Source organism: Sinocyclocheilus grahami, unplaced genomic scaffold, assembly GCF_001515645.1.
Source record: "Sinocyclocheilus grahami isolate Dianchi unplaced genomic scaffold, SAMN03320097.WGS_v1.1 scaffold197.1, whole genome shotgun sequence".
NCBI lineage: Eukaryota > Metazoa > Chordata > Actinopteri > Cypriniformes > Cyprinidae > Sinocyclocheilus > Sinocyclocheilus grahami.
Genome location: NW_015505376.1, coordinates 78069 through 94936, shown reverse-complemented (window position 1 = coordinate 94936; position 16868 = coordinate 78069). Strand labels below are relative to the sequence as shown.

The 16868-nt window shown below is 35.0% G+C and overlaps 1 protein-coding gene across 1 annotated transcript in view; it reads right to left on the bottom strand.

Moving 5' to 3' along the window:
* The window catches only part of LOC107595143 (semaphorin-5A), a gene marked incomplete at its 5' end in the record, with an annotated part of 73752 nt that overhangs the window by 8805 nt on the left and 48079 nt on the right, over positions 1-16868 (bottom strand). The window contains 4 exons of the mRNA XM_016285481.1: positions 895-939; positions 1732-1887; positions 4667-4837; positions 9462-9687. Coding sequence (XP_016140967.1) covers positions 895-939; positions 1732-1887; positions 4667-4837; positions 9462-9687 — 598 coding nt within the window. The remainder of the gene's footprint in view (positions 1-894; positions 940-1731; positions 1888-4666; positions 4838-9461; positions 9688-16868) is intronic.

The window sequence follows — 16868 nt, the reverse complement described above, 5'->3', positions numbered from 1 at the left end:
TTTCTCGCTAATGAGAGTTTGTATCTCACAATTTTGACTTTTTTCCCAAATTGCAAGATTATATAATTCTGAAACTCTTTAAATTCTGAAAGAGTTTATATCTCACAATTCTGATTAAAAAAAAGTCAGAATTGGGAGATGTAAAATCGCAATTGCAAGAAAAAAAGTCAGAAATAGTCGATTATCCTGTCTTTTTTTTTTTATGCAGTGGCGGAAACCAGCTTCCATACCTATGTTCACCAAGTCTACATTTGTTTGATCTAAAATACATCATACAAAACAGTAATATTGTAAAATATTATTAAACAGTAAAATTCATTTGTTCCTATTTTTAATATATTTTATATTATAATTTATTCTTGTGATGGCAAATACATAATAATTAAATATCCTGATATGGTGCTGAATAAACACTGAAAACAGTTACGCTGCTTAACGTTTTTCTGGAAACTGTGATACTTTTTGATTCTTTGATAAATAGAAAGTTCAAAAGAATAGCATTTATTCAAAATATAAATCATTTGTGTATATATATATATATAAATGTCTTTATAATAATTTTTTATCAATTTATTTCATTCTTGCAGAATAAAAGTATTAATAAAAAAAAAATCCTGACTCTAAACTATTGAACAGTAGGTGTATATATTGTTAGCTAGCTAATGCAAATAAAAAAATTACTTGGCTTTTTATTAGAGGAGGATTTCAGCTGATCTAAGCTAAGCTTTAAGCTAGAATAATAGGATCATTTTGATTCAAATCAATATTTCATGTCCATATACTTTTTTATTTGGAAAGTAGCTGAGTAATAAAGGGGATAATGTACAGTTAGCCGGTCATAATTGCAAAATAAACCCCTGCAGAGTGATATAAGGCTGCTTGTACACTACTTACCTCCACACCATTGTTCTTCCCGACTTGAACGTGCAACAGACGTTTCTGAGGAGACCAGAAAAAAATCAAGAAAAGAACAGGGAAATGAATCCATCAGGCTGATAAATGAGATCTTTAGAAGTTTCAGAACATTACAGCAAGTGAATTTCAAACTCAACCTATTATCGCAAAATTCAAAGAGCTGAATAAGGAAAGTGGCACCTGCGATGCATTTTTATGATCAGTAATGAAAGTAAATGAGGTATAAAACTTTTCTAACGAGCTGTAATGGAATGTTACTCTGAGAAAGCCAAGAGGGCTCTGTAGGCCAGACAATATTTACACAAGATTTACAGAATGGCCTTAAAAATCCACTCCCTGTGCTACATCGTAAGCGAGGTAATAACTCCCCTGACAATCATGCGTTTAGCCATTTCTATCTCTACAAAGTGGCAGATCACATAACTCATCCTTTTAAAGATGAGCACATTAAATATGAGGTGACTGTGTACATTGTAGTTCATCATCAGAGAACTAAGTACAGTTACTCAGATATAATATTCTTTCTTACAATTTGCACCGCTCATGTTTGAGTTTGTAAAACTTGTGGAGCGGAAGTATCTCAGCTATTGAATGTATGAATGCAAATGCTACACGAAACATATCAGCGAAATGCATTTGTTCGATCGTGCCACTTAGACAGGGCAAAGGATGAGAGGCTAATTATCCCTGCACTGCAAAAATCAATGGTTTGGTGTGTCTCGCATTACTTCTTGTCAATAAGGGAAGATACTTGTTTGTCCAGGGGTCGATATGGCAAGTGTTTGAGTGTATATGTGTGCGGGTTTCTGTACCCACCTGGGATGAAGTTGGAGATGGGTAGACAGGCACGAGTTTCACTGCTGTTGCCTGAGCACTGGTTGCCGGTGGGAAACAGGACGTCACAGTGTCGCAGGCGAACCTGAGACCCTGATGAGTCACAGGGGGACCATTCGGACCAATCAGACCAGCTCTCTGTACATGACAACAACAAGCCCAAATCAGATGCAAAGTGATGTAGAGGGGAGGGAATGTGAAGTTCTCTCTCTCTCTCTCTCTCTATCTAGTAAGTGTTTCTGCATGGCATAAATTCTCATCCATATACCCCGAGTCTCTGACACAAACTTGATCCATCCACACCATGAATGTAACTGGTCTTTAGAGCTTCTTGATATAAATGATCGAATGGCTTATATAAACGTCACAAAATAAGTCTCAAAACTTATTAAAAATGCAACAGAACATTCATATTTTCAGAGTGCAGAGTTCAAATCCAAATGGTTGTGCCTTTATTTGAACATTAAAATCTAGCTATCACTGGATATATGTGTATTTATGTAATGTACTGTGAGCTTACAAAAACATGTATAATATATTTGTTCATTTTTATGTGTGCAGTGGTGAACTGCAATGTGCATTTGTAGGAACCTTTGATGCTTTTAACTCAAGGAGAGTGCAATAAAACTGACTGGATCAGAAGCCGCTGTTGTGTTTTCTTTCTCACCTCTTTCCGCTGCATGCCGCAGCTTATCACGCCCACTTCTGTAACACTTTTCAAAACTGTTGTGAAAACTAACTGGTTTTGAAATAGGAGAATTCAAGACCCTCCAAACCAGCCCAGGGTCTATCTAGTCTCCCAGCCCAAAAATTGCCCAAAATTAATTCTAAAGGCCCTGAGATATTCACAGTGATATTCACAGTGAAGTTCTTTTTTCGTTGTTCAGGGTGAAAAGAAGTTTAGGTAACACTTTATTTAAAGGACCAGTTCTCACTATTAACTACTTGCATGCATATTACTAGCATATTGGCTGTTTATTAGTACTTACAAAGCACATATTAACACCTTATTCTTCATGACCATCTTCAAGATCCCTTAAACCTACCCAATACCTCAACTTAACAACTACCTTACTAACTATTAATAAGCAGCAAATTAGGAGTTTGTTCAGGGAAAACTCTTTGTTAATAGTGAATATGTGTTCCTTATTCTAAAGTGTTACTGAAGTTTAAAACGCCTAAACACTGTTAGTGAACAACCCAGTGCTGCCAGTGTTGCTATGAGTGCTGTTTAGATGAATATAAAAATATGCGCTACACGCCTTCCTCTCAATAATAAACATAAATAACGGTGAGAAAACAGCAGTTAAGAAAGCATCTGATGACAGTGATGCATGTAACCTACATTTTGTTACATTATATCAACTTTGCTTTTTAAACTGGAAGAAAGAAATGGCTCAGAAAAACGAAAAACCACTTGCCCTTAATAATAAACATAACGAGTGCTAATATGGTTTTATCTGATGTGCAATCCATACATATCTGTTAAGATTTCAAAAACTATGTTTTAGGGTTTCATGACCCTTTAAACTTGAAAAAATGTGTCAGTGTCGCTTTCAATTAGAATTACAACTTCAATTTCTACTATAAAGCAGATCTCCACTGTGTTCATGTTGTTCCTCGTGTCTGACCTTAACATACTTAACAGAAGAAATAAACCAGAGAGGTATTCCATGTCAAATAAGGCGGAGCCCCAGATCCACACCCTCCTAATCGCCAAAGACCAATGGTAGTTCAGAGGTGTTTACCAACCAGTGCAAACTTTTCTGTAAAGTTTGGCAAGCTGTTTTGACCTTGAACGAACTTAATTTTGAAAGGGAAAGTGACGTGACATGTGGCCTGCATTAGTGCTCTGCATTTATCCCATCCAAAGTGCACACACACAGCAGTGAACACACACACCGTGAACACACACCCGGAGCAGTGGGCAGCCATTTTTTGCTGCGGCGCCCAGGGAGCAGTTGGGGGTTCGGTGCCTTGCTCAAGGGCACCTCAGTCATGGTATTGAAGGTGGGAGAGAGCGCTGTACATTCACTCCCCCCACAATCCCTGCCGGTACGAGACTCGAACACACAACCTTTGGGTTACAAGTCCGACTCTCTAACCATTAGGCCACGACTTTGGCCTGATTTTGTTCAAAATCGTCATATCAGTTCATTTTTGATTTGCTTGAAGTATAACGGGGCTTTAAAACAAAGAAGCTAGATCTTCTTGGCAGATTAGACTTTTATTTACCAGCAGGCAAGGCTTGAAATTGTGTTATGTGGTTATCTTACGAGTGAACTGATTATCTATTTGGCCTCCAAGCTAATTTAAACTATACTCTACAATGGAACCTAAAAAGCTTGGAATCCAGTTTAGGAGAACTTCCTCACAGTGTCTTCTGATTAGCATTCCCCTCACTTATCCCGTCCTCTGTCTCCCGGCTGCACTGTACAGCTACACATGCGCTTGTGTAATGAATGGTGTGACAGATAGACCTGAACGCAGCTAATAAAAGGTCACTCGGTAACCTCACTACAGTTCTGGCTAATGGATGGACTGACATTTGAATACAAGCTCTCTTCTCCCATTCACCTTTCCGTGGATCAATGTGTGAGGTTTGACTCTGTCATCAATAGCCTTATCTTGCCCTCCTCTCTTGCACTCCCTGCTGCAAGCTTATGCATATTATCTTCATATCGCAAACTTGGCTTTACCATTTGCTTTTCTATGAAGTGTGACATTTTGATTTTGCTCTGCTTTCATTCCCCCACGGGCCACTTTATGCGTGAGACATGACGAAAGGAAAGCAGGTACAAGACAAAGGCTTCCATATCCGAAAAAAGTCATGTAATTTCCTGTCGGATTCAAGGTGTGAGTGTGTACGAGTTCACGTAGGTTGAGTTCATGCACGTGATAAAGTGTGTGTGTGTACCAGGGCAGGGTTGGATGTTGCAGAGGGCCTCTTCAGTATGCAAACCCAGGCAGATGTCACCTCCGTAGGCAGGTGGAGGGTTGTTACAGGTGCGTGTGCGCATGTAGTGGCCTCCTCCGCATGTCACTGAGCATTTAGACCAAGGTGACCAGCACGACCAGCTCCCATCCACTGAAAGATAAGGAAAAGAGCATACTAAAATTACTACTGTGCTTGTGTCATGAATAACTTTGGGACTAGCATCCTACATTTCTTTCAGTAAATAGTGAAAATATTTTTCGGAATAATTTGGAGCAGCTATAAATGTGTAACAACAGTTCATATCGATAAAGGCAAATGCGTTTGTTCTCTACACTTTTCACACAGTAGCTCAGCAAAGAGGAGTCATTCAGATAAACATGTTTAGTGCCATTACATTTAAATGGGAAATATCATGGAAAACATGATTTAAAATAAATAAAACAATAAAAATAAAAGAGTTAATTTTAATACAAATACATACAGTAGCCCCATAACACAAAATGATCTTCAAAAAGAGGTCATTCAGAAGGCATCACATTTGTAATATCAGAACTATAAAGATTTAGATATCAGAACATATTCAGTATTCTGCAATTTGTTGGGTTTGTGACTCATTTCTCATTTTAGGAGGTTAGCCAATCATAGCACAACTCATTTACATATAAAACTCTTAAAAAGAACATTGGCCTGTTAAAAGGATGAGAGAGAGGGTAGAAAACAGTCACATAAAACTAAATTGTCTATTGAAAAAAAAAAACACTGTGCGACGATCATGCTGTATTTCTGACACTGTCAGAATATGATCGTAGGTTATCTTTTGTCGCAAGGCTGTGACAACGCCTGTCTTTGACTCTTTGATTAGGAGCCACGATCATAGAAATCGCCCCGATTGTTTCACGATGTCAATCTTTTGTCTGGGACAGCCAAAAATCAAGCAGTGTGTTTCGGGTTTAAGGGGGAAAAGTGAATGTGCTCCATTTAATTTAAACAGATCCAGGAACTTTATTCATCTAGTACCACAATATAAATGAACGACTTCACCATAGTTACCTCTGATAAGATCATTACAATGAAATCATCTGGTGTCAAAACAAGCTAAATCCTACTGCGCTTGTGTCATGAATAATTTTGGGAAGAGCATCTGTCATTTCAAATTAAATAGAATAATTATATCTGAATAATTTGAAGTGTGATTACCACTCTAAATGCGTAACATTAGTTTATATCAATAAAGGCAAATGTGTTACATGACATTTTTTCTCTACACTTCTCTCACTGTTTCTCAGCCAAGAGGAGTGATTCAGACTGAGCATATTTAGTGTCATTAAATTTAAATGGGACATATCATGGAAAACAGGATTTAAAATAAATAAAATATTACAAATAAAAGAGTTAAATTTATTATGTACACTTCCATAAGACAACCATTTGTAGAAAATGATCTGCAAAAACAGGTCATTCAGAAGGCATCCCATTTGTAATATCAAAACTATTATGATTTAGATAACAGCACCTATTAAATATTCAGAAATTTGGTGGGGTTGGGACTCATTTCACATTTGAAGAGGTTAGCCAATCATAGCACAGCTCATTTACATATAAATCTCTTAAAAGAACAATGGCCTGGTAACAAGTGAATTTGCATTTCATCCAAAATATTTATTCATCTAGTACCACAATCTGAATGAACAACGTCACTGATACGATCACTACAATGAAATCATCTGGTGTCAAAACCAGCTAAATCCAGATGCTAAGACTGCTGGGAATCTGGGGGTTGATGAGAAGAGAGGCTGTTCACACAATCTGCTCTGGAGCTCTGCTTCTCCCTCGCGTTCTCACTCTGACCCCTGCTCTAATTAATGAGGCTAAACGAACCATCAATTCACTCCCTCCCCTCTTCAGCGAGTGCCAAGCTCAGGGTCATCACCCGTGACAACTGGGGGAACAGAGAACAACTCACGAAACACTACGACTGTCTTGGAACTAATTAAAGGAAAACAAGCATACTGAGTCTCATTTTACATTAGCATTAGCCATGTGATAGGTTTGTGGAAGAGGGGTGAGAGTCACTGACATGAGTAGATTTAGGCTGCATTTAGTATGAAATATTAGCATACTGATTACTGCAGTGGTGGGCCGTCAGGGCCAGCAAAGCCTTCTCTGCTGGCTTAAACACTATCAGAATCACTTATTTAGTTTTAATATATTTTTCCATGAATGTGTATTAAATTATTTCCAATAGTCTATTCTCTTCATTTCATACCTTTTCTCTTGGTTGCACTGCTTCCAGCAGTTTATGTTTATATTAGAGCTTTTATCCAATCATATTTCAGCAATCGTGTTGCCAGGGTCAAAGAAATCTGCCTTAAGGCCTTCAGAATCAACAGTGCAGGCGTCTGTTTGCTTAAATCAATGGCAATGAAACCATTGCTTTAACCAATCAGATTTCGAGTTGGCAACACCAGGGCCATCTAGCTGGCTAACGATAACGTCAGCATTTTCTCATCCTTTGATTGGATGGTCAGCATACTAGCTAGCAAACAGCATCACTGTAAATCATTTTATTAAAACTTAGTAAAACTTTTATTACTGTTTCTCAGGTTTAGATTTTCAGTGCATTTTGAAAAAAATATTTGCCTACTATATTTAGTTGTGGCCTGCAACAAAAAAAAGATTAATTCGTTTCAGAGCCTCCACAACTGCAACCGCGAGACCTCCGTCTGCCTCTCTCAAAACAAAATAATGCATTTCAAAGGTCTGACTTTGAACGTATAAAGATTTAGCTAGGCAAGAAGGAACCAATAAAAGACACAGTCAGAATATTGGTCACAGACAAGCTCTGGTTCAGAGACGCTTATGGAGGTGTAGAGCAATTTGATGTGTTCTTTTCCAAGCTTCCTGCTGGGATACGCTTGATGAAAGTCATCTGTATTATTCTGTCATCGCCTGTACAAAGGGGCTATTGAATCTAAGCGCTACTAAGACGTTTCAATGGAAGTAGACAAGGACTGAATTAACTTGGTGAAGTGCGCAGCACAGCTACTGATCGACAGTGCGCTCACATAGTTTGCTGTACAATCTGTCATCCGCCGCTTTTATAAAATTTGCGCTGCGATTCCTGATCTGTTAGCAATTACTCCTGCGGAGAAAAATATCAATAAGTCTAATCAGGTCTTAAAACCTCTGGAGGTCTTTGTTAATGAAGCAGTCCCGTTGGTCATGCTACTGTCACTTTACAGGAAATATGTGATTTCCTGTTAGAAAACAGCTGCTGTAAAATTAAGCAGGAGCAATTAGCTTTCCAGCATATCATGAAGAGCTTTAAACTACAGTACGCCCTACTTTGATGGTTTCAGGCTCCAAAAACAGGCTATTGATTAATTACGATTGCAAAACAAATTCCGCATTGCCTGATTGTGTCTTGTTCACCGTTAGGTATCATAAAATACCTACGCAATAAGCATTTCCATTTAGACAGCATATTTCCAGCACACATAACGATGAGCGCTCATTTAATTAGAGAGCTTTTTCCCCTCCTTCAACTTTAGAGAGGGTGTACACCATTGTCACAAGCCTTTTAATGACTGAATCCTGCTTTCCCGTCACTGCCGGTGTAATTAGCTTGAAATGTGATTACACACAACGATGCCACTGAGATTTCTCTCCATTTTCACCGGCAAATTGAGGTCCTCGCACCTCAAAACAGGGAGGCTGTCTTCTACGCGTACAAATACCACGCGCAAATGTGGGTTGTGTCTTACTTTTATCACTTGTTGATGTCTGGATTCCTTCTTTATTCCCTGCACACCAGTAACAAACTGAAAAAGGACAGTTTTTATGATTGCTTCCATATAAACATTTGAAGAAGGAATGGATAAGTCTGATTCCTATTTGAGTTGAGTTCTTTTTTCCACCAAATAAGTGCTGGTGCTCAACTGGAGGATATGTTCTCCTCTTTCAGAAGATTTTCCATTAAGCCAAACTACGATGTAACTGGTACACAAACAAACAGCACATTTCTGTTGTTTGTAACTGTAGTTTAAGAATTTATTTGAACATCTAAAGAAAATTAATTCATCACAAGCTGGCTTTGATGAAATGTTTTTACATACATAATGAATAAAATGTTTAGTTATCAATTTAAATATATGATATTTATAAATAAAATCCATTTAATTTACTTTTGGTTAATTGGTGAAGTATTTGAAGGTGACAAATATACATCAATGTTCAAAAGATTAAAAAAAAAAGAAATAATACTTTTACTCAGCAAGGATGCATTAAATTGATCAAAAGTGTCAGTAAAGACTTTATAATGTTACAAAATATTTATATTTCTAATAAGTGCTGTTGATGCTGAACTTTATTCTATTCATCAAACAATCTTGAAAAAAAAGAGTTAAATACAAAAATCCCAAAAAAACTAAACAAAATTCAGCATATTAGAATGACTTCTGAAAGATCACGTGACACTGAAGACTGGAGTAATGGCTGCTGAAAATTCAGTTATAAAATCACAGGTATGTAGTGAGCCCACATGGATGAGAGAAAGAGAGAGAGAGTGAAAGAAAGAAAGAAAGAGAGTAGCACTGGAGCACATAATGTTGTCTTTCCAACGATGGACAAATAGATCAAGTGGCTTGCCTCAAAGTCACTATGGGCTCACTCCATCAAAGACACAGGGAGAAAAAGCAGGATGAGAGGAGAGAAAAGGAAAAAGCTGAGTGACAAATGAAGAATCGCAGGGAATAGAGACAGAATGAGATCTCACCGTCTGTGGAGCATCCCGTGGATCCGTCGCTGGAGCAGTACCTCATCTCAATCCGCTGTCTCCCTACTTCCAGCAGGCTGGGCTCCGGGACCCTCGCCTTACAGGTGTACCTGAACCGCTGCTCGTAGTGGCCTCCATTGTCTGAGATATTCACCGGCGTCCATGGGGTCCAGGGAGTGGTCTTCTTTAGATCCGGGCAAGGGAGGGTATTGCAGGACTGGAATTCCTGTACAAACCAGCAAAATATATAATTATACATTTTATTCTTTATATAATCAATCAATACAATATTATAATATTTCAGTAGCATTTCATATTGTCTATATTTCTGAATAATAAAATATAGAATTGATTATAGAATTATAATAGAAGTTGTTTTTTAAAATGATATAAAATCTATAATTATAAATGCTAATCTTTATAAATAATATGTTAGCATTACTTTGATTAAAAAACAGTAAAAACAGCAGTATTGTGAGCAGTATTGTGAAATATTATTATAATTTTAAATTAATGCAATTTCCATATCACATGATCCTTCAGAAATAGTTCTAATATGATTTCTGAAGGATATTATATTATAGAAATAATATTATAGCAATTATTATTGGTTGTCAATAATCAATAATGGTTCTTATTATTATCAATGCCCGAAAACAGTTTTTGTTGCTTAATAATTTTGTGGAAATTATGATACATTTTATTTAATTTATTTATACTGTACATTTAATTAATTTCAATTGTAATTCAAAAGAACAATATTAAAATAAATCACACACACACACACACACACACATTTATACATATATATATATACTGTATATACATAATTTAAAAAAAAAACTTTTATGCTGAGAATAATCCTTGGTGATTTGTTGCCATTTTGCAGGCGTATATGAAATATTTCCATTGCGCTCTTTGCTGAACATGGCAAGTCGCAAACAAGTCAAGCAGAAAAGGTCATTGATCAAGTTTAATTTATGGCCCGTGAGGAGAAAAAGGCTCTGAAATATGAGGGAATAAATAAGCAGCATATTTTACACAAGCTAAATGACATTTCGATTTGAATGGAAGCTCAAAGGACTGACTAAAAGACAAAAATTGTCACTGGCATGGGACAGTTCAAATGAGCGCTGTCTGTTCTAACATCTCGTCCGAGTCTGGTGGGGACTTGCGGCAAACCTCTTAAATTCTTGATCGTTTTATTGCATTTCTATAATTGATATGACATCTACACTGCCTGTATCCTTGATCTGTACCAGCAGTTATGAGCTTTCAATCCTTCGATTTATGATAATGTAGAGCGTCTTCTGATACCAATGTCTAGCACTTGAGGCAGTCAGATTCATGTCCTGACACCTTAATAAATTCGCCTGAAACAAGGAGCTATAGATTTCCTGTAAATCATATGTGTTCATTTGGAGGAGTGGGGAGCTGTGTCCATTCTAGCTGCATTTATTTATGCTTAATAGACCTTGAATGACTGCCAGACCTTGGCAAAATAAGATAAAAGTCCTTTTTGTTCATCCGTCAATCTGTCAGACGGAGGGAGAGCTGATGTGAAGCGCTCAGACGGCTGCCTACCTCACCTCCCTCCACTCGTCTCTTCTCACCTCCATTCTCCCAAGGACGGGGAGCAGCCGAGGTTAAGATAGGGAAAAGTTTAGGCATTGTTTGCTGTGCGATCTGACCACCTGTTTGTGTTTTCACACTCTCTTTGTTAATATTTAATAGCGGTTTATACATTTGATGAAATCAAATGAGCTGACTGAACACTTTTGACCTCACTGAGCATCAACACTTCAGCTAGAAAGGCTCTAACACAGAGATTTTTGCAGTCTGTTTTCTCTTAGACAAAGGAGGGTGTTGGGTGTTAGTGTTGTACTTGACTACGCATAGAGAAATATTCATGCTAGGCTGCACTCTCTCAGAGCACAAAAGCAAAACAAGTTACCCAATAATTACATGGTTCCATTAAACACTCAATGTCTGGATGCCTCCACAAATTAACAAACTACAAGTACAAGCTGTATTAAGTCTATAGTTATGTAAACATGCCATTAAAATATTAAAGAACCTGGTTCTTTAGCTTTAGCTTTTTATCACTAGCCAAGTTTCCATCCAGTTTTTGTGCTGTTTTGTTATCGACAAAGAGAATATGCGTAAAAAAACTTTGCGAAAATTTCTGTCTACAGTCTGTTTCCATCCAACTGGCCTTTTACCGATAAAATGGTGTGCATGATGACGTCATCCCTAAAAAACAAATTGTCACATAAGTTTTGGTGTAAAAATGTCCTTGAGCTGTTTCCATACATAATTTCACCTATTGCATAAATTATATAGACTAGTAGCCTGTTCTTCATCCATTTGAAACAAAACGTTATTATATAGCCTATTATTAAATTTTATAGGCCTGCATAAAATAATTTTTAACAAGTGTCATGAGTTGTTTTTTTTGTACTTTGCTATAGACTATTTAGATACTTGATCATCAAGCATTATTCATAAATAGGTGCAGTTGTATTAGCCTATCATTATTTTTCTGATGAACTTTTAGAGGAAATGTTCATTTCGGTTATTTTATTTCTCCTAACCAACAACCGACTGTCGTTAAGCCATTATTAACTGACAATATTATGTTAAATTACATTAAATAAAATTTGAATTGATACATGGCTGTGACCCAATAAAAATGCCTAAATAAATTGTCACATAAGTTTTGGTGTAAAAATGTCCTTGAGCCGTTTCCATACATAATTTCACCTATTGCATAAATTATATAGACTAGTAGCCTGTTCTTCATCCATTTGAAACAAAACGTTATTATATAGCCTATTATTAAATTTTATAGGCCTGCATAAAATAATTTTTAACAAGTGTCATGAGTTGTTTTTTTTGTACTTTGCTATAGACTATTTAGATACTTGATCATCAAGCATTATTCATAAATAGGTGCAGTTGTATTAGCCTATCATTATTTTTCTGATGAACTTTTAGAGGAAATGTTCATTTCGGTTATTTTATTTCTCCTAACCAACAACCGACTGTCGTTAAGCCATTATTAACTGACAATATTATGTTAAATTACATTAAATAAAATTTGAATTGATACATGGCTGTGACCCAATAAAAATGCCTAAATATGTTTTCCTGGGATTAATTTTATACACGCAAAAAGCAGCATACACAACAGAACATGAGGATTCACATGGTCACATCACGCACCTGCAGCGCTTCTGCGAATGGAGAAAAACATAATAAAGCTATATATAAAATAAATAAATAGGCCTATATGTGAAATATATTTTTCTAAATAATAAATTAACAAAACGAAAGAAAAAAACAACAACAATTATCAGCCTAAATGCAGAATTTCGGCTCATTTTTGTGATGCGCTCTTGAGACAGCGGCATCCTGTTTGTTTCCTTTATTTTACAAAAGCATGTACATGTACACAAATAAATGAATATTTAGAATAGTTTTGAATAATGTCGTACTCTCATATGACCACAAATGGAGGAGTATAGTAACAACGTGTCTACACCATTTGCTGCGCCACTCGCGTCCGGTGTAGATGGTGTAAGTTGTTTTTATAAGGAAAAAAAAAAACAAGCGAGCATGCCGGCACCTCACTTGTGCAGTTAAGCATTGCTAACTCTACAACACAGCCTGTTAATTGTCATAATAAAATACAGCCAGCCAAACATTGAAAACCATGCTATTTTAGTTCCCCTCACTCCACAACAAAAACTTTAAATTTAATGGTAGAATAGAACAGAATAAAAAAATAAATAAACAGCTACTAACAAGCCAAAATATATTAATTTAAAATGTTGTACTTTGCGTTCCAATATCCACGTAAAACAAAATGTGCTTGGCATAATATCATGGGGGTATGGTGGTCATGCTGAATGGCACAGACTACAGGCTATTTAAACTGAGCAGTGCACTGTAAAAAATAACGTAAATGTAGGCTACTAAAGGAACATCAAATTAAGATAAGTATGTTTGAGAGGTAACTCATCTTTTTCTTACCAAATATAAAATAATTTTAGATGCAATTTAATAATATGAATATGATTTAATGCACTTTTGAACTACAGGGAAACAGTGCTTTAATGTGAGCAACACCATGAACATGGACACTGCCTATAGGCTATTTCTGCCATGTGACACCACATTTCTTTGCCTTTAAAGCCTCTTTTCTCGACAAAAAGTGTTTCCAAAGAATTTTTTGCGACATTTGAAATATCTTTATAGAATTTATGCGCTAAAGTTAAACGGAAAAAGATAATGTCGACACATGATCAATTTTATTGATAAATGTCATTTCCATCAGCTATGTCGATAAAAAATTTGAAGCGCTAAATATTTTTTCACAAAAAATTCTTGGATGGAAACCTGGCTACTTTGGAAGACGAATATGATGGAGAAAAACTGCTAAAGTTTTTAGCACATTACATTTATTTGAAATAAATTATATATAATTTATATTCACTTATGCATGAGTATAAGTATTTAATAATTAATTAAATAAATGTAGTGATTTAATGATAATTAAGCATTATTTATTGCCTCCACAAATTAACAAACTACAAGTACAAGCTGTATTAAGTCTATAGTTATGTAAACGTGCCATTAAAATATTAAAGAACCTGGTTCTTTAGCTTTAGCTTTTTATCACTAGCCAAGTTTCCATCCAGTTTTTGTGCTGTTTTGTTATCGACAAAGAGAATATGCGTAAAAAAACTTTGCGAAAATTTCTGTCTACAGTCTGTTTCCATCCAACTGGCCTTTTACCGATAAAATGGTGTGCATGATGACGTCATCCCTAAAAAACAAATTGTCACATAAGTTTTGGTGTAAAAATGTCCTTGAGCTGTTTCCATACATAATTTCACCTATTGCATAAATTATATAGACTAGTAGCCTGTTCTTCATCCATTTGAAACAAAACGTTATTATATAGCCTATTATTAAATTTTATAGGCCTGCATAAAATAATTTTTAACAAGTGTCATGAGTTGTTTTTTTTGTACTTTGCTATAGACTATTTAGATACTTGATCATCAAGCATTATTCATAAATAGGTGCAGTTGTATTAGCCTATCATTATTTTTCTGATGAACTTTTAGAGGAAATGTTCATTTCGGTTATTTTATTTCTCCTAACCAACAACCGACTGTCGTTAAGCCATTATTAACTGACAATATTATGTTAAATTACATTAAATAAAATTTGAATTGATACATGGCTGTGACCCAATAAAAATGCCTAAATATGTTTTCCTGGGATTAATTTTATACACGCAAAAAGCAGCATACACAACAGAACATGAGGATTCACATGGTCACATCACGCACCTGCAGCGCTTCTGCGAATGGAGAAAAACATAATAAAGCTATATATAAAATAAATAAATAGGCCTATATGTGAAATATATTTTTCTAAATAATAAATTAACAAAACGAAAGAAAAAAACAACAACAATTATCAGCCTAAATGCAGAATTTCGGCTCATTTTTGTGATGCGCTCTTGAGACAGCGGCATCCTGTTTGTTTCCTTTATTTTACAAAAGCATGTACATGTACACAAATAAATGAATATTTAGAATAGTTTTGAATAATGTCGTACTCTCATATGACCACAAATGGAGGAGTATAGTAACAACGTGTCTACACCATTTGCTGCGCCACTCGCGTCCGGTGTAGATGGTGTAAGTTGTTTTTATAAGGAAAAAAAAAAACAAGCGAGCATGCCGGCACCTCACTTGTGCAGTTAAGCATTGCTAACTCTACAACACAGCCTGTTAATTGTCATAATAAAATACAGCCAGCCAAACATTGAAAACCATGCTATTTTAGTTCCCCTCACTCCACAACAAAAACTTTAAATTTAATGGTAGAATAGAACAGAATAAAAAAATAAATAAACAGCTACTAACAAGCCAAAATATATTAATTTAAAATGTTGTACTTTGCGTTCCAATATCCACGTAAAACAAAATGTGCTTGGCATAATATCATGGGGGTATGGTGGTCATGCTGAATGGCACAGACTACAGGCTATTTAAACTGAGCAGTGCACTGTAAAAAATAACGTAAATGTAGGCTACTAAAGGAACATCAAATTAAGATAAGTATGTTTGAGAGGTAACTCATCTTTTTCTTACCAAATATAAAATAATTTTAGATGCAATTTAATAATATGAATATGATTTAATGCACTTTTGAACTACAGGGAAACAGTGCTTTAATGTGAGCAACACCATGAACATGGACACTGCCTATAGGCTATTTCTGCCATGTGACACCACATTTCTTTGCCTTTAAAGCCTCTTTTCTCGACAAAAAGTGTTTCCAAAGAATTTTTTGCGACATTTGAAATATCTTTATAGAATTTATGCGCTAAAGTTAAACGGAAAAAGATAATGTCGACACATGATCAATTTTATTGATAAATGTCATTTCCATCAGCTATGTCGATAAAAAATTTGAAGCGCTAAATATTTTTTCACAAAAAATTCTTGGATGGAAACCTGGCTACTTTGGAAGACGAATATGATGGAGAAAAACTGCTAAAGTTTTTAGCACATTACATTTATTTGAAATAAATTATATATAATTTATATTCACTTATGCATGAGTATAAGTATTTAATAATTAATTAAATAAATGTAGTGATTTAATGATAATTAAGCATTATTTATGCAATTGTAATGTTCTATGTTGAATATAATACAATATTTCTTTCTTAAGCTCCTTTTTGTAATGTCTATTTGATGCTTTTATCTTTGAACACAATAATAAATTTATGAATCATGGAATATATATTTTATATAAAATATATAATATTAAATGCTGTTCTTTATAAAGAATATGCAAGCATTAATTAGATTAAAAATACAGTAAAAACACCTATAATATGAAATATTATTATAATTTAAAATTAATGCCATTACCCCAGTCTTCAGTGTCACGTGATCCTTCAGAAATCATTCTAATATGCTGATTATTATAGCAAATTTTATTGGTTGTCAATGCTCAATAATGGTTCTTATTATTATTATTAGAATGTAATTCAAAAGAACTGTAGTAAAATAAATTACATACATATAATTTTCTTAGTGTAATAGTGTATAAATAATTAAACTTCTAATATAACGATTAATTAAATAAATGTAACGATTTCATGATACTCAGGCATTATTTATGCAATTGTAATGTTTTATGTTCTATGTTGATATATATAAAAATAAATTATAATTTTCTTAGTGTAATAGTGTATAAATAATTAAACTTCTAATATAACGATTAATTAAATAAATGTAAAAATGTAACGATACTCAGGCATTATTTATGCAATTGTAATGTTTTATGTTCTATGTTGATATATATATATATATA